This window comes from Mesocricetus auratus, unplaced genomic scaffold (assembly GCF_017639785.1).
Source record: "Mesocricetus auratus isolate SY011 unplaced genomic scaffold, BCM_Maur_2.0 Super-Scaffold_100007, whole genome shotgun sequence".
NCBI classification, from domain to species: domain Eukaryota; kingdom Metazoa; phylum Chordata; class Mammalia; order Rodentia; family Cricetidae; genus Mesocricetus; species Mesocricetus auratus.
Genome location: NW_024429191.1, coordinates 73222845 through 73246091, shown reverse-complemented (window position 1 = coordinate 73246091; position 23247 = coordinate 73222845). Strand labels below are relative to the sequence as shown.

The following is a 23247-nucleotide window of genomic DNA, read 5'->3' as shown; positions in this document are numbered from 1 at the left end:
GCCATATCGAAGTTAATGCCTCATCCCCTGGATTTTTCCGATCAGGCGACGCCGAGGACACCTATAACCCGGAGCTCGGTGGGGAGGCCTAGGAAACAACCCGGCGTATAGTGATGACGCACAAGTATGTGGACTTTACCAATTGGCTACGCGGAGCGAAAATAGACAGATGGGCGGAGAAAGAGGCGGTGAGGCCAGGAGTGAATCAAAAGTCTTTTTTTTTCTTCTTTGCGGTAGGCTGTCAGGCCTCGGCTGGGTCCTAACGCCGAGAACTCTTCATAGAGCCATAGCGCCCTCTAGCCGCTGCTCAGCGTCAGCGACCCCAACCCCGTCTTTGGGCGTTCAAGGCCTGCTTGAAGAATATGGGGTCTTGTGACACTTGACTAGGTTTCCAAGGCAGGAAGTCCGTTGGGCAGGCTCCGTGATAAATCAGGGCTCTTGTCACTTAAAGGCTGCACAGCAGTGTTACTTAAATTCTGAGCCACAGTATTCTCACTCTGTAAACTAGGGGCAATTAGTAATAACCACCCTGTCACCCTTTGAATGTTCTGAGGATTAAATGAGCTAAGGTTTGTCAAAGTGTTTTACAAACTGTAAAGTGTGCTGTGCAAGTTTGAGGTATTATTAGTCATCACATTTTCTCAACTTCAATCTTATTTCCTCACCTCGTGGAGGTGAAAACTTCAAGTTTATTGAAATGATTTTTTTTTTTCGGATGGGGGGAGCCAGGGTCTCATGTAGTTCAGACCTCCCTGGAACTTGCTATGTAGGAGAATGACCTTAAACTCACAATCCTTTGCTCTCCGCCTCCCCTCCAAGCACTTAAGTGAATTATTTTCAAGGCCTCCTAACCCTCACACACACCCCATCCCGTTATTGGGATCATCCTTGGACTCCTTCCCAATCCAATGACTGGCTCTCCACCTGCTTGACTAGAATTGCCAAAGCAAGACTAACACCAAGCCCCCAAGTCCCCCACCTAACAGCTGATCCAGTTTGCAGGCAGTCCTGGACCTCCGGTCTGCTTTTCTCTTCTAGAAGCCTGGCTCCTTTGGCACAGCCTAAGGCAAAGGAAGGAAAGGCCAGGCAACACCACACCCATCACTGGGGACCTGACTCACTAAGGCTTTGGGGACAAGCCAGACATCTTTCAGGGCTAGGAGGACTAAGAGAAGATGGGGTCTGTCTCTTGCCTACTGTCTTCTTTTGGGACGAGGAATTCCCACACTTTTACTCTTGCTCTTTGCTTTACCGAATCAGCAGACACTTCCAGGGAACCAAACAGTAACCGGTAAGTAGTGGATTTCATTTCTGCCTCTTTAAATTACCAACTGGGACCACAAACAATCCACTTGATGTGGGCTGAGTTTCCCCATGGGAAATCACTGACAATAACCAGCAGGAGAACTCTGTGGTTAGGAAGCACTGGCTGTGGAGAGAAGTGATAATGGTTCCTTTCCTTACTCCCCACCTTGGTATGGTCTTTTTGGAAAAACGTATTCAATCTTTTTGGTCTTCCTTCACTCAAAAAGTGGTACTTATATTTCTCTCATCCAACGTTTGTCATATTTCCAATGACATTTCATTTAAAGCCCCTAACTTGGTATGTGGTGATTACCAAACCAATGGATAGTAGTTGGGATAGCCTGGCCTAGGAGTCTATCCTGAGGTCTTCTGGGACAGATATAATTGTACCTGTTAGAGTAGACTTTCCATCCAATAGAATGGGAGTGTCTTTTGCTGAAATGCCTCTTAAGTTCCACGCACTAAGAGAATGTTGGGATGGCGATTCCCACTTCCCTAGGCATCTAAGAGCTCTTAGCAGGCACCACCTGAGAGGCTATGAAAGGACAAGTACAGTTTCTGCACCCCCTCCACGGCTGCACTCCGAGACACAGGCATGGTAGCTAAAACCTTAATGCTACCTTAGCTGCATGTCTTAGCTGCAAGTCATTCCCTGGCCTCATTTCACTGCCAGAGCAAGGAGTACCTACAATGTCAAACTGTCTCCCTTCAGATGCCCTCATGTTCCCTCTCAGCCCCCTGTCCCTCAGGAGCCTTTTCAGCCTATTGTTAGCACCTTCCCTAGTGACTCCTGTATCCACGGGCAGGACACATCATGCTCTCCATTCTAGACAAGACTTTGTGAGTCTACCATTAGTGTGTCTTTGTGAAGAGTCTCTAGCAAGGTCCATCCTTACAGCAACTAGATCAGGATGTGTTAAATGGAGGCTCCTTCTCTTGAAGACAGGCTAAAGTGACAGGTATAACACCTTCCATTCTACCCCACTCCTCCCATCCCAGGTATTCAGAAACCCCAAACTGCTGGAATACTTATTTATTTGGTCTATTAACATCAAGATCTGCAAAAAACAACTTCTAAACACAAGATAAGAAAACTCGAACATTAGCATTCTTCAATTTTGTGTAAGCTCTGCAGTACGGAAAATATACAAACTTCAAATAGCTGCAAAAATAGTGTCTTTGGGAGAAAATAGAGTTTCTACATAGATACAAGAAAATAGGCATTTTTCTAATCCAGCCCAAGCCTGGAGCAGGTAGAGGGTACGGAGCCACTATATGTCACCTGGAGGAATGCCAGCTCTCCCTCTTCCCATTATCCACTTTGGGCTGGGATGCTGCTTAAGACAATCTTTAGTCAGGGTAAAAGTGAGATGAAAATGCCACTTGGGAAATCTCGTGGTCCCCTGCCAACAGCTGAATTGGTCAAGTGTTCTGGCCCTGAGGACCACTTTGGTAGCTCCTCTAGGAGGGAGGCATCTGGTCTCCTCTCCTCTGTCTCTAGAGGTGGAGCTATAAGGAAGTCTGTGGCATCTCCCCTCTGTCATTCACAGCCAACTTGTTCCATAACAAGAGCCTCCTATAAGTCACTTGAACTCACACCCTGGGCTAGAAGACTCCAGATCTTCTAGCAAGTGAGGGAAGCCGCAGGTACACAAGTGTAAGTTGTGAGCTGCCTTGCTGCTAGTGGAGAAGGTAAGTCTCCTCCCTTTTGGAGGGGCTGACATCCACCAAAGGACCAGGGGCTTTGACACAATAAATGAAAGTGCTCAAAGGCCAAGAGGGAAGGGCTCCTCCATCCCCCGCTTGGGAAGCTAATGAGGAGCTTGCCACCAAGGCACTAGTCTCCATGGTAAAAGTGTGTGTAAGGGAGGCAGGGCTCAGACTACCAAGGAGCTCTGGAAAAGCACGGACTCTTCTGATGGTGGGGTGCGCTGCCACGGTTCAAATGGCAGTGAGGAGGCCTTGGAAGCTTCTGGATCCTTCCGAGGTGGTGTCTTGGGGCTGGCAGGGGGAAGAGGAGAGCCAGGGCTGGAGGGGCAGTTCCGGAAGATGAAGCCCACGCTGGGGAAGAGGGGCTTGATCAAGCTGACAGGGCAGAAGGCTGAGCCAGTTGGGTTGAAATGGACTTTGTTCTTGTCAGGACAGGAAGTCAAGAAGGCCAAGTCAGGACCTGGGGACCTAAAGGATGGAGAGAGCCACAGACACGTAAGTACACAGAAAACAGTTACTGAAAGAAGGGAGACTTTGCTTCAGCAGGGCACCCTGAGAGCTGGTGCCCTGGTCAGAGAAGACAGTAACCTGAGAAGAACCTAACAAGCTCTGCCACTTTTCAGACCCCTCAGGTCTCACTGCTGCTGCACTGGGTTTTGTCAGAAGCAGGGCTCCCGGCCTAAGCCTTTTTGACATCTTTTGACATCCCTGTTTCAGGGATGGGTAGAGAGGCACTGCCACGCATGTCACAGGACATTTAACAGCATCCCTGACTGTACCAACTAGACATCAGCCGGATAATGTCTCCTTCTCCCTAGTTATGACAACTAAAAATGTATCTTGGGCTAGGGTTTTAATGTGCAGTATTCTATATTCCCCAATATAGAAATATATACATATAAGGAATTCTCAGTAGGAAACTGGTAAAAATGAGTTCCTAGGAAATAACTGATCAACACCACCTTTCTTAAGGCCTAATGCAGAGTGGGAAGCTAGAGGAGACAACTGCGAGACTGCCTCTGTCTTCATGAGTCTGTGACACAATGAGGACCAGTCACAGCCGCACTTCCATCTTCCTTCATGGTGTGGAGCCCGGGGAGCTACAAGAGCCCAGCCTGTATAAGCTATGAGAGAAAGCCTTTCTTCCACAACGCCTCAGAGGACCACCAGGCAGCAGTGGGGACAGTAACAAAGACCTGCTGACAGCCGTACTTTTCCAGAACGCCCACCACCATGGGTTGTCTTCTCCCTTGGTTGAGATACAAATGGTGCCCTCAATGCCCGAAACCCAGACCTAGCCAAATCTTTACTCCCACACTATGACTAAACTTCCTGGCTGCTACTGAAACCACAACTTCCAGTGTGAATCTGCCCAAATGAATACAAAGCTGCAGGAGAAAATAGAGCAAGCTCTCCCAGACCTGCAAAGGGGACTGGAGTGGCCTCTGGAACAGCCATACTCAAACCTATACAGATGGTAAAGATGGTGGGTGGCTTTTGAACCTTCCAATGTGATTTGAGACTATTCCAAAGTTCTTTCTTGCAAGAATTAGAGATTTCTTTCTGGAAGTTCACAACACTAGAACTGAACAGCCACCCAGGGGGTAAAAAAGTACTGGCATGTTGGTATGTGTATTTTCTCTCATTCATTCATATTCTCTCTCTCTGTCTCACTCTCTCTGTGTCTGATTATGGTCTAGCAAGTCCTCACACTTTCCCCAGGGATGGTTAAAAAAAAATAGAAGGAACAAAAGGCTTAGGTTTCAGATCTCTTTCCCTTCCAGCTCCTGCTGCGCTTGTGGCTGGCATGTGGGCAGAAAGCAGGTTTCTATGGAGATAATGATAAGCAAAGATTTAAGTGCTCAGAGTAGGTAATGTCAACAAGTTTGATCATGGAAAATCTGCGAGACTGATCTTCCGATGTTGACAGCACCTCAGACTGGAGAGAGCGGAGACTGAAGAAGGACCTGTCAGGTGGGATAACACAGGCTCACGCCCCATGCTCCCCTCCCTCCCATGCCCACCCATGGGATGTACTCACGTGGCCTCCTCAAACACACGCACTCTCTCACAGCCTTCTGGGGGCTCCCGTTTGAAGACGTAGCTGTGATTAGGCCGAGGGGAGGCAGCAAAGGCAAGGACTGGAGATGGACTGCCATCTTCTAGGAAGGCTGGATGGCCTGGAGAGGATACAAACAGAGCAGCATTGAGTCAGCAGAGACAAAGGAAAGCCTCCACTTTTCCCAGCTCAAGCCTTCTGTGCAAAGGGGCCACACAGCTCTACTATTCAGGCATATTTTGTACTGTTCCATTGAGGATGGGGGGTGTAGCCTAGCAAGTAGCTGTAGAAAACTTGCTAAGCAGTATGAGGCCATGGGTTCTAGTCCCAGTACCATCACCAAAGGGGGCAAATGTTGCTGAACTAATAGAAAAGATTCCTTTTAGTCTTGTATTTCCAGGAGCCAAGAGACTACCTGGATCTCTGACATAAAGCAAACTACCTGCTGTCCTTCTGTCTTCTCCTGGGAGCAGTGTCTGTCTGCATTTTGAAAAAGCTATCTCCTCCTTGCAGAGAGTACTCCTGTATTAACCCCAAGAAGCAACCTTGACTCCACCCCACTCAGAGTATAAAATTTCTCTTACTTTCCATTCTGTAACTGCACTTTGCCTAGGCTGCAAATATTGACTTTATCTGTGTTTCTCTTACATTTATTCCTCCTCATTCTGTGCTCTGTTTATTTTCCTGTGTATATTGTTAGATCGTGCCCTTGGCTAGCCTACCTCATGAGGTCAGTACAAGCAGCGAGTCAGATGGTGTGGGCAACAGTGCTTTCCAACATATGGTGTTAGTAGGATTCCTGCCTTATTCTAAGTGTGCACAGTCAAGGTGTGCAAGGGATAAACTATGGATTCAGAGCCAGAATGTGGAGGTGTCAGTCTGGGCCAAACACGCAGGACCCTGATTAAGAGACTGCATTGTTTACTAATTTATAACTGCCTTGAAGCTCTTGTTGGATATGAGTCAAGGGGACCCATGAACGTTGATGCACTGGCTTTCTACCTTGGCATCCTGATCCTCAGTCAAATAACAGGGATGGGAAAGGCTGCTCTTTTGGGTTAGAGACTTTATAATATAAACTAGGAGTCAGAGTGCTGTAGGGCCATTATTATCACAGGTAGAGTGTACAGAATGATGACTCACAAAGATACTGGTTGGTTCATAATAATGCCAGGCCTGGAACTGCTCATGGCAAAGGCCAGTGGAACCCCCTTCCTGTGACCCAGAGCCAGCTCTAGTGCCTTGGCTCCATGACTTACCTTTGTCACTGGGGATGGATGTCAGCTCCTCAGTGGCACCTCGCTGCTCCTCACGGTTGGCCTGGCCAGGAGGCTGGGGGGACACCAGTGGCACAGAGGGAGAGCTGGTCATATTGCCTGGCTCCAGGAGGAGGAGGGAACGGTCACAGCTGCTATTCTGTGGAGGAGCCGGGGCACGGTGCCCATCAGGGACCTCAAGTATCTGATGAGGAAGGAGAAGAGACTCAGTCCAGGGCCTTCTCAGGCCTGTGACATTGTAGTGACCCTCAGGGGACTCCTGCACAAAGTCTCTTTGCCTGGGGGACAGAACTCTGTCACTTCCTCAAGCCATTCATTCCCTGACCTACCTTCAGTCTAGGAGAAACTCTGTTTTTCCCAAAGCATTTTTGTTCTGTTTCCTCGAGGCTTGTTAATCCAATATACAGCCACGTTCATTGTGTGATGTGATCAGTGCCCCTCTGTGTACGAGTCTCTTGGACACAAAGGTGATTGATACACAGGGTGACATAATAGAGGCAAGATACCACAACAGCACGCATGCTATAAGCCACTGCAGGACAAATGTGCAGATGGTTATCATACATGGATACCTATTGCCCTCCTTTTTAAACATTGGATGGTATTTGGATTCCCAGTGAACTAGTTGTGTGATGTGTTTGGGGGGCATATGAAATCCTCCATATATCCAATTTACAAGGCAGTCAGAAGCTGGGTATGGTGGTGCACGCCTTCAATGCCAGCACTTGGAAGGTAGAGGCAGTGATCTCTGTGAGTGAAAGACCAGCCTGGTCTACAGAGTGAGACCCTGTCTCAAAAAAAAAAATAAAATAAAATAAAAAAATAAACTAAATAAAATGAAAACCATCCAGGAGGTAAATAACAAACTGAGGACTGTACCCATCACAATTATATTCATAAAGCCTAACTATGTCAGTATAAAAACGTGCCTGAGACTTCAAAAGAGGTAGCTGGTAATTCTGCCCGAGGGACAGGGAGAAGGGTGCATACGGCACCTGTGCATGAGGGACTGATTGATGCCTGTCACTCACTCTGTAGAGACAGACGGAGGGAGTGGCCCGAAAGTGAGGTGGCATGAGCTGAGGCACATGTGGGTGAGGGTGCCCAGTCCTCAGAGACCTGTCACCTGCCAGTGTCCTCCTAGCTAGGGCCCTCCTCTATGCTCATTTGTCATGGTTAATAATCTTGAGTGTTGTCATTACTGAAATTAGAACCCCTGAGGAAACGATCTCTGGGCATGTCTGTGAGGCATTACTTAAAGTGGGCTGAATGAGATGGGAAGATGCCCCATAAATGGGCGTGGCACCATTCCCCAGGCTGGGGTCCCAGATTGAACACATGCATTCATTGCTCTCTGTTTCTGGCCAGTTAGTTTGTCACAGCCAAGATAAATAACTGGCCTGTCTCCACCATGAGGTCTTTCCTAATGCCACCCACCTATCCCTGCTGTCCTGTGCTTAGGTCCATTTGTGTACTTCTGGAAGACGGGTGTTTACAGAGCTACTGCCTGAGAGGCCCCAAAGAGTGGCCTTGCTATTTATCTGCCATCATCAGGTGCAGCCTGTACCACTCACCCTCAGCAGCTCCTCTTCACCCTGCTCCCTCACAAACACCTCTTCCAGCTCCTGGTTGAGTCCTTCTAGGCTTCTGTGCAGGCAAGGGCTGAGGCGCAGGACAGGGGATCCTGTGGGGAAGCTGGGAAGGGACCCCTAAGGAAAGGCAAATAAAGCAATCACATGAAGTCCCCACCGCGGCCCAGCCAGTTACCAATTATGAGCGGGGTGATGGTCATAGCCACATAGCTTTCTTTCCCTTCTGTCCAAGCGGGGGAAAAAAAGAACTGGATATAGCTACAGATTTCAACAAGCCCATTAAGAGGGGCTTTCTCCAGGAGCTAGAGCTTTGAGGTATCTAGAGGGTGCTGTTAGTGTCACTGCCTTAATCACACATGATTGGGGTAGAGGAAAGGGCACTAAGAACAATGAGAGGTCCTTCCGCTGCAACTTCTCCTGACCATGCGTTAGCTCATGAAACATCAATGCAGCTAGCTCAGTGCTGCACAGCTGGAAAGAACGCTACACTACAAAAGCCTGCCACAAAGGAAGACAGAGGGGGCCTGGTGGGCGGGGAGACAGCATACCCTCACCGCTCCCCGCACAGCGTGGTCTCCTTGGACAGGGGAGCTCCGTTCCTTCTCCTTCCCACTTCGGCTCAGCTTTGTCCTCTGCAGCTGTTGCTTCAACTTGGTGATCTAGCAGCCAAAGGTGGAGGAGAAAGGAGAGTGAGGCAAAGCCAGAGATATCAGTTCCTTCCCCTAGATGAAGTCCCTGTTCATGACGATACATGAAAGGGACATAGACGTCATTTTTTTTTTAATTTCAAAACAGCTCAGTCAACTCTTCAGCTAAGCTGGATACCCTGCTTCTAGATTTGATTTTTTTAATTGCCATGCATCCCCCAGGTAATCAGTCCCCAAACAGAAAACATCTAACATCATGGTTATGGATTGTAATGGACACTCTTCCACTAAGATCATGGGGTGGGCATGGTGGAGCATGCTTTTAATTCCAGCACTTGGGAGGCAGAAGCCAGTAGATCTCTATGAGTTTGAGGTCAATCTGATCTACAGAGCAAGTTCCAGGGCAGCAACAGCTGCTACACAGGGAAACCTTGCCTCAAAAATAAACAAACAAATAAATAAATGCAAACATGGGCAATGAGTGGTTTCTGTTTTCTATTTTTAAGAACCCTTTTCAGGAGACTGGAGAGATGGCTTGGTGATTAAGAGCACTTGCCACTGGCTGCTCTTGCTGCGGACCTGAGCTCAATTCCCAGCACCCACATGATGACTCACAACCCTCTGCAACTTAGGTTCCAGGAGATCCAACACCCTCTTCTGAATGTTGTGGGCACCAGTCATGAATGTGGTACATAGACATACATGCAGGCAAAACATTCATACATAGAGACAGGCTTTCTCTGTGTTGTTTTGGAGGCTGTCCTGGAACTCGCTCTGTAGACCAGGCTGGCCTCGAACTCACAGAGATCCACCTGCCTCTGCCTCCCGAGTGCTGGGATTAAAGACGTGCACCACCACCACCCAGCCTCTAAAAACTTTTTAAAATGTTTTTCAAAGGTTTGTTTTTAATTGTGGGGTGTGTGTGTGTGTGCAGGTGAGTACAGCTGCTCATAGAGACAATGAGCGCTGGATCCCCTGGAGCTGGAGTTAACATATAGGTGGTTGTGAGCTGTCTGACATGGGTGCTGGGAACTAAACTCTCACCCTTGGCAAGAACAACGTATGATCTTAACTGCTACGCCGTCTCTCCAAACTAGCTGTTTTTCTTTTTTCTTTCATTGAGACAAGATTTCACTCTCTGTAGTCCAGACTAGCTTGGAGCTCACAACAATCTCCCTGCTTTGGAATTATAGGCATGCACTTCCATGCCTGGTTAAAAGTGGCATTTCTGAGAGTCAATGACAATTTTTCAGATGATATTCTCAAGTATCCCAAAGGCTTTGAGACAAGTGAGTATGGAAATCCAACCCTTCTCTTCATTTAAAAATAAACTACACTGCAGAAAGATAGGTTCTCTAGAAGAAGGGCCACATTTCATCTTGACTTCCGGCCCCTGTAACAACATAGGGTATCATAACATTTTTAGTCTGAGACCAGCCTAAGCTATACAGTAATATCCTGCCCTCTCTCCTGCCAAACAAACAAAAAACAAAACAAAACAAAAAACCCAAGCCAAACAAATAAGCAAACACTTTTGAATATGATTTCTATTAGACTTGTAATTGTAGGCTTTCCATCCCTGAACAAGATGCAGAACTATATGAATAAGAGGGAGCCTAATGGAATACAGAAAGTAGATCTGCTGCCTACTGCCATAAAAGTTGTAATGACAGTCAAGAAGAAACCGCTTTGCTAAATTATTGTTTCAGATTTATTTAGTTTATGTGTATGAGTGTTTTGCTTGCACACATTTTTGCCTGGTGTCTGTGGAGGTCAAAAGAGGACATTGGATTTCCCCAGAACCGCAGTTACTGACGGTTGTATGCTACCATGTGGATTCGGGGACCAGAACTAGGGTCCTCAGAAAGAACAAGTATTCTTAACCTCTGAGCCATCTCTCCAGTCCCTAGAAAATGCTGTGTAATTACAGTGCTGGGGGCTGAACCCAGGGCTAAGGAGGTGCTCTGGGCTGCATCTCCCAGCCCAAGAATGTGCTTTTAGACTTGCTACTGTGGATCAATCAGACCATGAAGACTATGACTCCCCACCCTTCCTGTGCAGAATTTGTTTACTCTGCCATTCAAGGCTTTGAGAACTTTTTACATTTCCACTTGGCCTTAAGCTTGCAATCCAATTGCTTTCCATTTTCTCAGTGCTCTAAGCTTTAAGGAGAGCAGAAACAACTTCCCTCTGTGAACAGGTCAGGGATGAGTCCTGGTAAGTTGACCCTTTCTTTGGAGCTGCCACATGACACTTCAGGCAGAGCTGGGTTAGAAGCCTTGGAATTCCAGCCTATGGTTTTCTCTCCTCAGTCTCAATGCCTCCAGCCCTCCTGGGGCAGAGGGAGGGAGGGAGGGCCAAGACAAAGCATTTAGGAACTTGGGATTATTTTTCTCTCCTTTTAAAAGAAAACTAGGTGGATGATTAATCAGTAAATGAGGCTGGGAGTTCCTGATTCCCAGGGGTTTGCTCCTTGCCTCCCTTCAGTCTTTGAATCACTTATCACAATCCAACCTCAAAGTAACTAAAGCAAACAACTCTTCCAGTCTGGATGCTGGAACCATCAGCAGCCACTGACCAGGGGTTTTCTCTAGCAAGGGGGGGTCTGTGGTCCTACGACCAAGCCAATGGAAGGAAGGCTGGTAGTCAGTTGGAGAGCCATTCCCTCCGGAGGAGGCTGGCAGGAGGCAAGAGAGACTGGAAGTGCAGCTGTCCTCTGGTAAAACTCACACAGTGCCAGAAGGCTGTGGAGAGAGGGCAGGAGGCTGTGGAGAAGGGACAGTTACCTCTTTTCGGTGGTCTGTGCTGCCCCATGATGCTGATCGCTTGTGTGTGCAGAAGCTGGCCCGCTCACCTTCTGGCTCTTGCCAGGACAGGGGAGTCTGTAGAAAGACATGCAGTAAGACAGGCAGCTCTGCAGGCAGGAAGCAGACAGGCAGTTTCCTGGATAGAGGTGGTGGCCTACGAAGCCTTCTCGAATCTGTTCGTCGACCTCATGGACACACCCAGGTGTGGCCTCATCCCAATTTTTACTCTCCAGTAAACCTTACCCAAGGCCTAACAGTGTTGACCTCCTGTCTCCCTTTTTATTGTGTACTTAGTGCTGGGGATGGAACCCAGAGCCTTCCATATGCCAGGCAAATGTTCTACCACTGAGCTATACCCTCAGTCCTTCCTTATCACTTTCTTTCATGTGTTATATTCCCAGTCAGTCTGGGTGCACCCCAATGGTGAGGCCACATACTGTCCCTCTCCCAAGCAGCTTCCAAAGAGCCCTGTGTCCTTTCTCCTCATCCCCTGTGTGCCCAGCCAAGGCCAAGTGCCTGGAAGCCCACCAAAAACAAGTCACCAGACAGGATTCCAAAGCAGAACCAGGAGAATGGTCTCCCTGAGTGCCTCTGGGTGAAGCAGGTGGCAACTGTGTAACACAGTGCCTCAAGCTTATTTCCTCACACAGAGGGAGTGTCAGGGACTCCAAAGTCCCCCTGAACAAGCAAGGAAGACAGTTTCTGAAAATGGAGCCAGAATTCTGAATCCAGTGCTGATTCTTATCCCTTGGCCTGCTTGCGCCTCTTCTCCAAAGGCCTTCCTTGCTCCTCACAGGGAAGGTCTTTCCATTTGCTTCCTTCTTTCCCTGCTGCATGAAGGCAGGGGATCCAAGATGGTGGTGGAAGAGCCACCACCAAAACAGGAAGCTATTGGCTTCAAGCATGAAGCTCATGAGGCCCAGATCCCTCCCCATCATCAACTTCCTACTTCCATTCCAGGGGAGGGGCCAAGCGGAGTGCTCCAGTGGGACAGCTCCTCTCTGACTACTGTGCACAGACTGCCAAAAACACAGGGCCTGGGAACTAGCTCCTCTAAGAGATCTGCTGACCTCCCCTGAGAGGCTGCGGCACACAGAGAGGGGGAGGATCAGGGGAAAACAAGACTCCTCACCACCCAACAGCTGTTAAGAGGAGCTCACAGGGCAGTCTGAGCCAGGGCCGCCTTGTGCAACAGCTGCACGTGGAGAAGCCACTGCAGATGGAGCCTCTGGTCCTTCCTGTCTGCAGCTGCCCGTGGGCAGGACCTTTACCAGGGCTGTGTAATACAGCCAGTGTAAGACAACTGGCATCACCAGGGAGCACATCGTCAGGCCCATTCCCATCATTCCTCCTTTATGAAAAGTGCAGCCAAGAATGTAGGCATGTGCCCCAAAGTCCTCAGGTGACACTGGTTCTTGCAGTCTCTGGGAACCAACTAGCTGCTCTTTCAAATGTCCAGGTCTCTCTAAACCAGGGTGTCAGACCCCAGAAGAGCTACACGGGCTGACCAGGATCGTATCCCATTTCTCCCTCAGCAGTTAGGATTCTGCACACCTGCACGCCCTCCTTTCCTGGTATGCCTAAGCCACGCTTGCAGACCACCAGGGCTGCTGAGTCCCGCACATCCCTGTCACCCCTGGAAGAGGAGCAAAGAGCACAGAGGGGAGGTGGCAAGCCGAGAGGATGACGTTCACTCTGCCTCTGAGGAGGTACTGTGCCCAAAGCCAGTGGTGAAAGAGGAGACGCCCCAGGCTGCGAACACCTCTTCAAGTGCTTCAGCTACCTTCTTCCAGGAGGCATGAAGGAGTAAAGGGGAAGTGTGGACTGGCATGGGAGTGGAGCAAGCGTGTGGAAATCATGGCAGTTGGGATCATCTCCTCCCCCAATCCATTTCCTGCCACTCTCTCTCTCCTTGGCAACACCACTCCATCGTCTACTGTGTAGATCTAATGTTCAGGGCATCACTTTATCTCAACATCTACTGCCTGCCCAAGGGGATCATCATCCACCCCCCATCCCAGATGCTCTCTGTCTTGCCCAGGCAAACTCATCTCTCTCTCTCTTTCTGTACCTCACCCACTGGTCTCTAACCCTCTGAGCCATTTAAGATAGTGTGCCTGACAGCCTTGCCAGAGTGTCCTTGTGAGAGAGAGGCTGAAGGAGCTGGCAGATGCTGAGAGGATAAAGCAACGTGATCACCAAAACAGACCCGAACCAAGTGCTATAAGCTAAGGCAGTCACTGGAAGCTAGAAGAGGCAAGAGGCAAGGCACCCCCCCCAAAAGAGCACGGTACCCCCCCCCCGCAAGAGCACGGCACCTTGAACCAGATGTTGTGCACCTGTGTACAGTTCCAGCACTTGGGAGGCTGAGGCTGCAGGACTGCAACTTTCAAGGCCAGCCTGGGTTCTGTATTAAGGACCCTACCACAAAAAGTAAAAGAAAAAATGGCTTCTGAGAGCATGGCTCTGCCAATACGTTCATGTCAAGTCACTGCAATTAACTTGGAGACTTCTGGAATCTAAAACTCTGGAAGAATACACATCTGCTGTCTTAAGCCATGAAGTCTGAGGTAATTGTTAAGCAGCCTGACTTCTAAACTGCTTACAGGCTGGTGTGAGTACTTATAAGTCTAGCTAGCATGGCGGTCTAGCCCTCTGCCTCTCTAACTGCAGTATGTCAAGTGGGGAACCGTGCCCCTGGTTACTCAGGACCCTCCTGATGACAAAGGTCTAGATCATGGTGTTCTTGGGGAACAGTAAAGTCATAGCTAAGACTCATCTCAAGGAGGTCACCAGGTAGGGTCGGGTCAAGGTGTGGAACAGCAGTATAAGTGGTCATTCTAAATGTCCCTTTGTGTAGAGAAGAGTCTAGGCATAGAAGACAAAAACGCCATGCTGTCAGGGGACTCGTGCTCTAGAAAGGACTTACTCCACCCCCTGACTAAGGGAGCCACTGAGTGAGGAGTAAGCTTACTTACTCAACGAGAGTGGGGCAGCCAGCTGTGCGGCTGCTCAGACTGTTCAGAACTGGACATGCATGGGTAGAGGGTGAATGCCTTGCCAGGGATTCTAAGATTCCAGGGCAACATGTGGAAGGATAGATGAGCATGGAGGTGGACCACAGCTTCCCACGGGGCTAGCAGAGCAACAAAAGGAAGGAGGATGGAAATCCTCCACACTGGAATGTCTCTTGGCCTCCAACCTAGCTAAGTTTCTACACCTCGAGGTCATGACCAGAAGGGGAAGAGTCCAGGCCCCCAATGTCTCTAGTGAGTGCCCTTGGCTCCTGAGCACACTCTAATTGCAGAGCTGGGCTGGGTCCCTGTCCCTCCCCCTAGATGATTTCTCTGTGTAATAGTCCTGGCTGTCCTGGAACTCACTTTGTAGACCAGGCTAGCCTCAAACTCATTGAGATTCGCCTGCCTCTGTCTCCTGAGTGCTGGAAGTAAAGGCATGCGCCACCACCACCCAGCTGGACTGGGTCTTAAGAACAGTACCCACTATGTCTGCTAGAGGCAAAGAGCGGCATTGGACCTGGCTAGGGAGAGAAGGTTGGTCAGAAGTCACATGACAAGCTCAATTCAACAAGGAGGCAGTCCTTTAGGACTCTGGACAAACAAAAAGACTCTGAGGGTGGTCCACTGGCCAGCACTGAGAACTCTGGCTGCAGGTGGCCAAAGCCACCATTTCTAAGTCAACAGCGACTAGACGACCTTCAGATTTCCCATCATGGCTCCATTTTCAAGTAGTTGCTATATTGTCAAACCATGTATTGAACCACCGGTCCTGGTCACTAGTTTGGAAAACAAGCTGTGTGCCCAAGTTCTCACACCCACAAAGAAAAACTGTTTCTAAAGGCCTGTGATGGTCATGTGCCATCAGTGAGCACTGAGGCAATAGTTCAGGGAAAGGGAGGACCCCTTGCCCCCACCCCAGCCACCACAGGTGGGGAAAAGACAGAAAAGAAGTCCTCTGGCCTTTGGGATGCTCCATGATGATGCCTGTTAAGGACTTCGGCTATTTTCCCCCCAAAGGATAAGTCAGAGGTCTCTGCAGGAGAATCACAAAGGCTTTCCCATTTTACCAATTATTGAAGATGGGGATGGAAAGAAGCAGGGTGTGGGTGGAGCCAAGCAAGGCAGGTACCCCAGGTCCCTTCTGTGGGCAGGATGCCAGCAGCTGGGGAACTTTGCTCAAACAGCCATCCCAGCTGTGGTAAGCTGACTTCCTCCCTCCAGAACACAAGGCTTAGATGCTTTGCACAGCAAGAAGGGAGAGAGGTGACCACAACCACTGGCATGCGCTGCCTGACATCACTGCCCTGGTCTGGGCTTCAACACTAGGAGAGACCAACCCAAAGCACTTGGTGGCCAGCTCTGGGTTACCGAATAGCCTGGGGGAAGGGTGGGTCACAGAGGAGAAAGCACACTCAAATAAGCCCAGTCCATTCTGAAAACCTCTCAGACACAGGACTTCCCACAGACAATGAAGATGCCACAAGGCGTAGGGCTGGGGGATTAACTTCCTAGTCCTTCCTGGCCCTGTTCTCAGGAAGCTAATGCTAGGGACACATGTTCACACCTTTAACATTGTTCCTCCAGGCTCAAAAAATGCTGGGCTGGAGGTATATAGCTCAGGAGTAGAGCATTTGGTTAGCATGTGCAGGCCCTCGGTTCCATCCTCAACACTGCAAGAGATAGAAACCTTGCACGGAGCAGTGCTTCCAGAATACCCCTCCCTAGCTGTCACACGCACACCCCTTCCTCCTTCCTAGAATAGCTGTTCCCCAGATAAGACCCTCCCATATCCCAGTTGTTTCTCTTGCCTCAAATATGGAACCTAGCTCCCATGTCAATCTGAGACTGCGAGAAGTTTGGCTTCATACTTGACTGAAGACATAAAACATGACCAGGAAGGTAATCCCGAGATTGCTGACAACACTGCCATAAACTCAAACAAAACCTGAGAGCTTTTAATCATCTTCTGCCCTATGCAGAGGCCTAGAGAACACAGCACTCCCAGCACTCTATGTCAGGTGTTCTCTGTCTGGGACTTAGTTCTGACACTGGCTTGGAATGAGCAAGGCCCCTGGTCCCTCTAGGGGTTTTCTGGGAAGGTGCTGCTAGCTTCAGTCACAACTTAAAAGCATGTCCCTGGGAGTGTCAGGGATGATATGACCTCCAACACAAGGAGTTTAGGCACCCAAGAGAGCAGGAACAAGTACCTGCCACTTAAACTGAATGAAGCAGACCATGAAATGCTCCACTACTGTAGTTAGAGGAGAAAGGGCCCGAGTAAGGAAAAGGGTAGGAATTGTTGGCTTGCTCAAAGCAACTGGAAAAGGTCTGGCATCCACCATTCCCTACGGCTGAAAAGCTATCAACGAGCTCAGTGGTAGAGCATAGCACTTGCCTTATATACTCGAGGCCCTGGGCTCTATCTCCAGCATCACAAAACTAACTACTAATTAACTAACTAACTACATAAGCTTTCAAAGGCCTTACTAGATCTAACCCCCTATTCCTCTTTTCCTTTCCCCACACTCTCTGAAAATTTCTTCTTTACCCATCCTTTCTGGGTGATCTCTTGCTGTTTAGAAGGGAAGTATAAGGTCCTCTGGGGAGATGGCAACTGAACCTTAAGCTTTCACAGTGTAATGCCAGTGCTAAAAAATGACAGCTTGTGCCAGGCCAGGGGCCTCGAGCAGGAATTTGAGTGGAGCCCAAACCTAGAAGCAGAAAATTCCCTGAAGAGCAGGACTGGAAGATGGGAAGAGTGCATACTTGGGGTTGGATGCTTATGCTGGTCAGAATTTTCCCACCTCTTGCTGCAGCCACAATATTGACAGGTTGCTAAGAGTTCCTCGAGGGCTGGAGCCCATCCCGGAGAAGAGGAAAGCTGGAGGGCTGGGCCTTGCCAGACCCATGGAGGCACATCGCTGACCTCTGTCTTGCTGTGGCAAGAAGCCCAGACTTGTTATATAAAAGATCTGGCCTGCAGCTGTAGCTGAAGCAAAAACAAGCAGTTGAGAACCCAAGCCACTCCACTTGGCCAGAGATATCTGAGGCCAGGCCTGAGGGTGACAAAGAGAAAACTATGTGAGGATTGGGATGGTCATTTTGCAGAAGGTTGGCAAACAGGAAGTGACAGAGATGGGGATGAGTGGGCTGCACAGATGCCTGATGTCTAACAAAGGATGCTTATATGTCCACCTACTTGAAGCAACCTCAAACCCCACTCCTGCAGGAAGCCCTCCTTGACTAAGTACATTATCTGGCCTGAGTCAAAGAGAAAGGAGTGTGTTCCCCTAGGGCCACGAGGGAGAAACATAACCCACCTTGTCAAAAGGGAGAACAGTGCTGGATTCCCAGGAGGCTGCCCACTGCTCTCCCTGCCTCTCCCACCTGCACATCTAAAGAGGACCATTGATGGCACCAATTATTTTTGGTATACATGGGCCATTTCTGGGAAAATTTTGCACCTCTAAACTTTGCCAGACAACCACCCCATGACATCTCTTAGCTTTCTTTTCCCTGGCCCCCAAGAACTGGAAACCAGGCTCAGAGAAACCAAATCTTGTTCCCATTGAAAAGGAGTGAGCATTCAAACATTCATTAATAACATTTGGAAATGGATCTCATAAAAAGAAAGGAACCAATGGGATGTGCTGAGAAGGAGAGAGAGTGAGTTGCATGGGAAGGGGGTCCACATCCTTTGGCCATCATGCATGCAGCATGTATGTGAGCAGACCAGATGCACTCTCCTCAGCACACAAAGGAAGAACTGCCTCACCCTATCTTGTCTTGTTACCCAGAATGGAGAGTTGAGGCAAGCTGGGTGTCCCTTCCTGCATTTCCACCTATGGAAGAACAACTCAGTTGTTTTGACGTTGAGCAGGACTCAGCCTAAGCTGCCCGCAACAGGCACCTACTCTCACCAACTTAACTGATAAGAAGACTGAAATCCTGAGTCAGACTAGGAAATATCTTTGGGTGACTTCCAGAATAGATGACTTCTTGCTCAGGCTAACATTGCCTTATCCAAAAGATGGATGCATGGACTGGATGGTCTGTGGACGTCCCTTTCAAGGGCAGGACTCTTCATGAAAGCACAGAAGGAAAGAAAGCTGGGCTCTGCAGGGACTCAGATGGTGTCCTGGAGCCCTCACCTGGCTGCTGGCAAGGTGTAGCTCCTCACAAGAACGCCCTACTTCTATTGATCCAATGAGGTTGGCCCTGGCTCAACACCTCTTTGGACACTTCCTTGACTGCCTGGCAGAATGCAAACTGGACTGAATGTTGGCTTTAGTTTACCTTCAGGAAGGCAATTCTCATTTCAAAAATCCCAAATTCCAAAGTCGGATGTGGAGTCCCCACATGTAAACCCAGAAAGCCAAACTGAAAACCCCAGCTTGGCATTTCTCTTCACCAGGCAGGTGGAATGCAAACTCTTTTTCTTCTACATTTACAAAGAAAAACAACAACAACAAAAACCCTGAAAGACAGTAGAAGATCAAAAGCTTCTATGAACAGCCAAAACCCAGGACAAGTCATTCCAGTGACAGAACTTGTGAATGATGGGTCACAGGCCCCCTCAGCCAGCCCTCCTGCCCCTCCTGATCCCATTAGGAGACAGCTGTATTACCTGGGTGGCTTTGTCATTGGTACAGCAGGTGAAGGCCCCATCGGCATCTCGTGGCCACTGGCCCAGAAGATAGGAACTGAGGACGGTGTCCAGGGAGAATGTACGTCGGACCTGAGGTGGCTGAGGCCTACACACTGACTTTTCTGGGGCCACCGAACATGGGACACTGGCTGAAAGAGAGCACAGCCCACAACGCCTTGACATCAGCATGGAGAAAGGAGTCATGGTAAGCAACCTGCTCTCTTGCAGGACGCCTCACCTGCAGGCCGTGTCTTCACTCCCCTCCTGAAAGAATTGAAAGCAGCAAAGGCATGTCCTGTATGACCAGCTTTCCCGACTTCACTTTAGCGCTGGGAACCATTTTCATATTGGAATTAGGGGTAACCTTGTTTGTTTGTTGTTTTGTTTTTAGAGACAGGGTTTCTCTGTGTAGCTCTGGCTGTCCTGGAACCAGCTCTGTAGCCCAGACTGGCCTTGAATTCACTCACAGTGATTCAATTGCCTCTGCCTCCCTAGTGCTGGGATTAAAGGCATGTGCCACCACTGCCCGCCTTTAGAAGCTATTTTAGACTCTGAGCTCAGAGCTACCAAGTCTCCACACAGAGACTCCTTGGAGGAGCTCTGTTTCCCAACCTTAGAAGGAACTCCATGTTCACAAAAAACAAGATTTCTTCCCCTTTTTTTTTATTTTCTGCCCTCCTTCCTCCCTCCTGGATCCATTTTGGGAGTCTACATTACACAAACTTGGCTCAATTCATTTTAAAAAAATATTTTCTTATTTTTGTGCCTCCAGGAACTGGATCCAGAGCCTTATACAGGCTAAGCAAGCATTCTACCACCAAACTGTATTCTACAACTCCATTTCCCCCCCATTTTTTTTTGAGATAGAACCTTTCTACATTGCCCAGAATAGCCTTGCATTGGCTATGTAGCCCAGGACCACCCTGAACTCACAATCCTTCTGCCTCTGTCTCCCAAATAGATGGGACTATAGGTGTGCACCACCATGCCCAGCAGGAAGGAGTCTTCCTATTTCCTTCAGTTCAGGTGGTTCCAGGAGAGCGAGGGGACTGGCATGGAAAGAACCACAGAATACCAAGAAGAAATTATCCAAGTCTGCAGGTCTTTTCCTCCCCCTTCTCTGCCTCTTATCTGAATGGCAAAAACAAAAACAAAAAAGGGGCCATTATAAATGCATTCGTTTTATTTTATGTGGGTTAAAGATTTCTGAGAGAATTTTAAAGTTGAAACTGTTTTTAAGACGTAAGGGTTCTGGAATCATCTGGAAGTTTTAGTGATCTGGATTGACCCTGTTTTCCATGGCCACATTCAAAACACTCCACTATCTGCAGATCTCTAAAGACTCCCCTTCAAACAGAACAAAATACTTTTACATCTGTAGTGATCCCTTGGTAATTTATGTGTATATTCAGCACAGCAGAAAGAACCGGGAACTGTAGGTATAAATAGACTGCAGAGGTTTATATTAAAAAGACACAAAATGATTGGCAGTTCCTCAAAAAATTAAACAGAGAATTCCCTTAGGGTCCAGAAATTCTACCTCTATGTATAGACTCCCCTCAAAAACAAACAAAAAAAAACCCCATAAAGATTAAACAAACAAACAAACAAAACAGCAGCAACAACAACAAAAAACCCAAACCTGAAAGCAGAAATTTGAAAAATTATTCGTACACCCAAAATCATAGTAGCCTCAATTATAATAGCCCCAAACTGGAGGCAACCTGAACTACAGCATTGATGGTGCAAGGTGGAATAAACCAGACACAGGCAGGCAGGTAAATGTTGGATGATTCCATCTTCATGAGGCATCTGGGAGAGGCAAACCCATGGAAACAGGAAGTAGACAGAGGTGACCATGGGCATAGGAGGAGGGGAAATGGGAGTTACTGTTAATAAATACCGACAGGGATGATAAAAAAAACTCTAGAAATGATATGGTGATGAATATGCTGTAAATGTACTTATGCTACTGAATTGTAAACTTAAGATGCTTAAAATGATAAATTTTATATTATTTATGTTACCACAGTGTTTAAAAAAATACAAACAATGTCATATTCTCCAAATTAAGTGCTTACATATTTTGAAAGGCTTGTAATCAATATAAAATAAAGTGTACTGTATTATATTTTGCCTTATTCAGGCCATCATAAAAATACAATTCAGAGCCGGGCGGTGGTGGCACACACCTTTAATCCCAGCACTCAGGAGGCAGAGCCAGGCGGATCTCTGTGAGTTCGAGGCCAGCCTGGTCTACAGAGCCGATTCCAGGACAGCCTCCAAAACAATACAGAGAAACCGTGTCTCGTAAAACCAAAAAAAAAAAAAAAAGTACAATTCAGAATATCAATGATCTACTTATTTGCCATTTTTAAAGATTTTATGGTACAAAAACAGTGATTTGTTTAACTATTTAGCCAGGCAGTGGTGGTGCACACCTTTAATCCCAGCACTCAAAAGGCAGAGGCAGGCGAATCTCTGTGAGTTCGAGGCCAGCCTGGTCTACAAGAACTAGTTCCAGGACAGCCTCCAAAGCCACAGAGAAACCCTGTCTCCAAAAACCAAAATAACAAAAAACCCAAAAATGTCTATAGTACTAAACATTTGGTTTCCTCTCTAATATGGAGTTCATCAATGTTAATGCATAGCCAACCTTTATTCTTAGGTCATCTCCCTCAGCCAACAAGTAAGTACTCACTTAGAAGAACTTAAAAATGACTTTTAATGATAAAAGTTATAAGTATAAATTGTCAAAAAGAAAAGAAATGTATAAACCAACAAACCAAAATACAAAACCAAAATAAAACCTTATCCCCCAAAGATAAGCACTGTCAATATCATTATATACTAATGGGTATGGTGGCACACACCTTGAATCCCAGCACTCTGGAGGCAGATCTGAGTTTGGGGCCAGTATTATTTACACAATGAGTTCTAGGCTAGCCTTAGTGAGTTCAGGGCTACATAGATAGACCCTGTCTAAAAACAAAAACAAACAAACAAAAAAAAGAGGTATCATCATATAATCCTTACCGAATGTGGATACATATACACTTTAAAATTTAAAAATGGCTGGGCACCAGGAGGTGGTAGTGCACTCCTTTAGTCCCAGCACTTGGGAAGTAGAGGCAGGAGGATCTCTGTGAGTCCGAGATCAGCCTGGTATACAGAGTGAGTTCCAGGACAGCTGGGGATACATGGTCTCAAAACAACTAGTTAATTAATTAATAATGGAAGAACATCATAATACTGTTTGGCTGTGATTCCACCTCCTTTCCAAATCAATACATTCTGACTACAGCACACTTTTGCAGGGATGTTGGGTTTTTTTGTTGTTTGTTTTTTCAAAACAGGGTTTCTCTGTGTAACAGCTCTGGCTGTCCTGGAACTGGCTTTGTAGACCAGGTTGGCCTCAAACTCAGAGCTCTGCCCACTTCTGCCTCCCAGGTCCCACCACCCAGCATTTTTAGCTTCGTGAACTGGTCTCTTTCTATAGCCTAATCAGGCCTTAAATTTGCACTCTTCCTGCTCCTACCTCCTAAGGGTTTGGATTATAGGTATCTACCACCATGCCAGGCAAAACATTATTTTAAATGATCATAACAGCTCTATGCTAATATTCCCCTTATCCAAAGGCCCTTTCAAATCTGGAAGTTAGGAGCTAGAAGGACAACTCAGAGGAAGAAGACACCTGATACCAGGCCTAAAGACCTAAGTTTGATGCCCAGGACTCACTGGTGGAAAGAAAGAACCAACTCCTGAAAGTTGTCCAGGTTGTTCTCTGACCTCCACCCTCATGCTATAGCCGTAATGTGTGCAACACACACACACACACACACACACACACACACACACACACACACACACACACACACAATGTCAAAAAAAAAAAGGTTAGGTGTCAGGTGTCCAAGGCCCCCGTTGTGGCCTACTTACTGGTCCTGTGCACTTCACTCCTTCTCTGCATCCCAGAAAAGGCACACTGTACCATTTCCCACCACCGGCCAGACCTTCTCTCCTTGGTCTGGTGTTGGAATCTGAGCTAATTGGCCAGGCCAGCCTAGCTGCCTCCACCTCCTCCCCAGCCTCCAGATCCTGGGAATCCCCTTCAAGGAGTGTCCCAGATGCCTTGCTTAGTATACTTTGTACTTTCCTTGTACTGACTGCTCTCTCTTGGGCTGC

The 23247-nt window shown here is 47.9% G+C and overlaps 1 protein-coding gene and 1 long non-coding RNA gene across 3 annotated transcripts in view; one reads left to right on the top strand and one right to left on the bottom strand.

Annotated features, from left to right (window-relative positions):
• The first annotated feature begins 81 nt into the window (after positions 1–81).
• On the top strand, positions 82–4630 carry LOC110341962. Its single transcript, XR_002383967.2, has 5 exons — positions 82–188; positions 1264–1291; positions 2856–2997; positions 3446–3510; positions 3988–4630. It is a non-coding gene; the product is annotated as an uncharacterized LOC110341962 (long non-coding RNA).
• The window catches only part of Fam117a (family with sequence similarity 117 member A), a 43975-nt gene continuing 23051 nt past the window's right edge, over positions 2324–23247 (bottom strand). The window contains exons 1-8 of one of the 2 annotated variants that reach the window (XM_040749543.1): positions 23002–23071; positions 19042–19211; positions 11377–11472; positions 8492–8602; positions 7926–8060; positions 6334–6535; positions 5057–5195; positions 2324–3483 (exon numbers count right to left, since the gene is read on the bottom strand). In XM_040749543.1, coding sequence (XP_040605477.1) covers positions 3183–3483; positions 5057–5195; positions 6334–6535; positions 7926–8060; positions 8492–8602; positions 11377–11472; positions 19042–19211; positions 23002–23056 — 1209 coding nt within the window. In that variant the 5' untranslated portion in view covers positions 23057–23071 and the 3' untranslated portion in view covers positions 2324–3182. Of the gene's footprint in view, positions 3484–5056; positions 5196–6333; positions 6536–7925; positions 8061–8491; positions 8603–11376; positions 11473–19041; positions 19212–23001; positions 23072–23247 lie in introns of those variants that run through there. The other variant, XM_013117589.3, reaches the window with a different exon arrangement.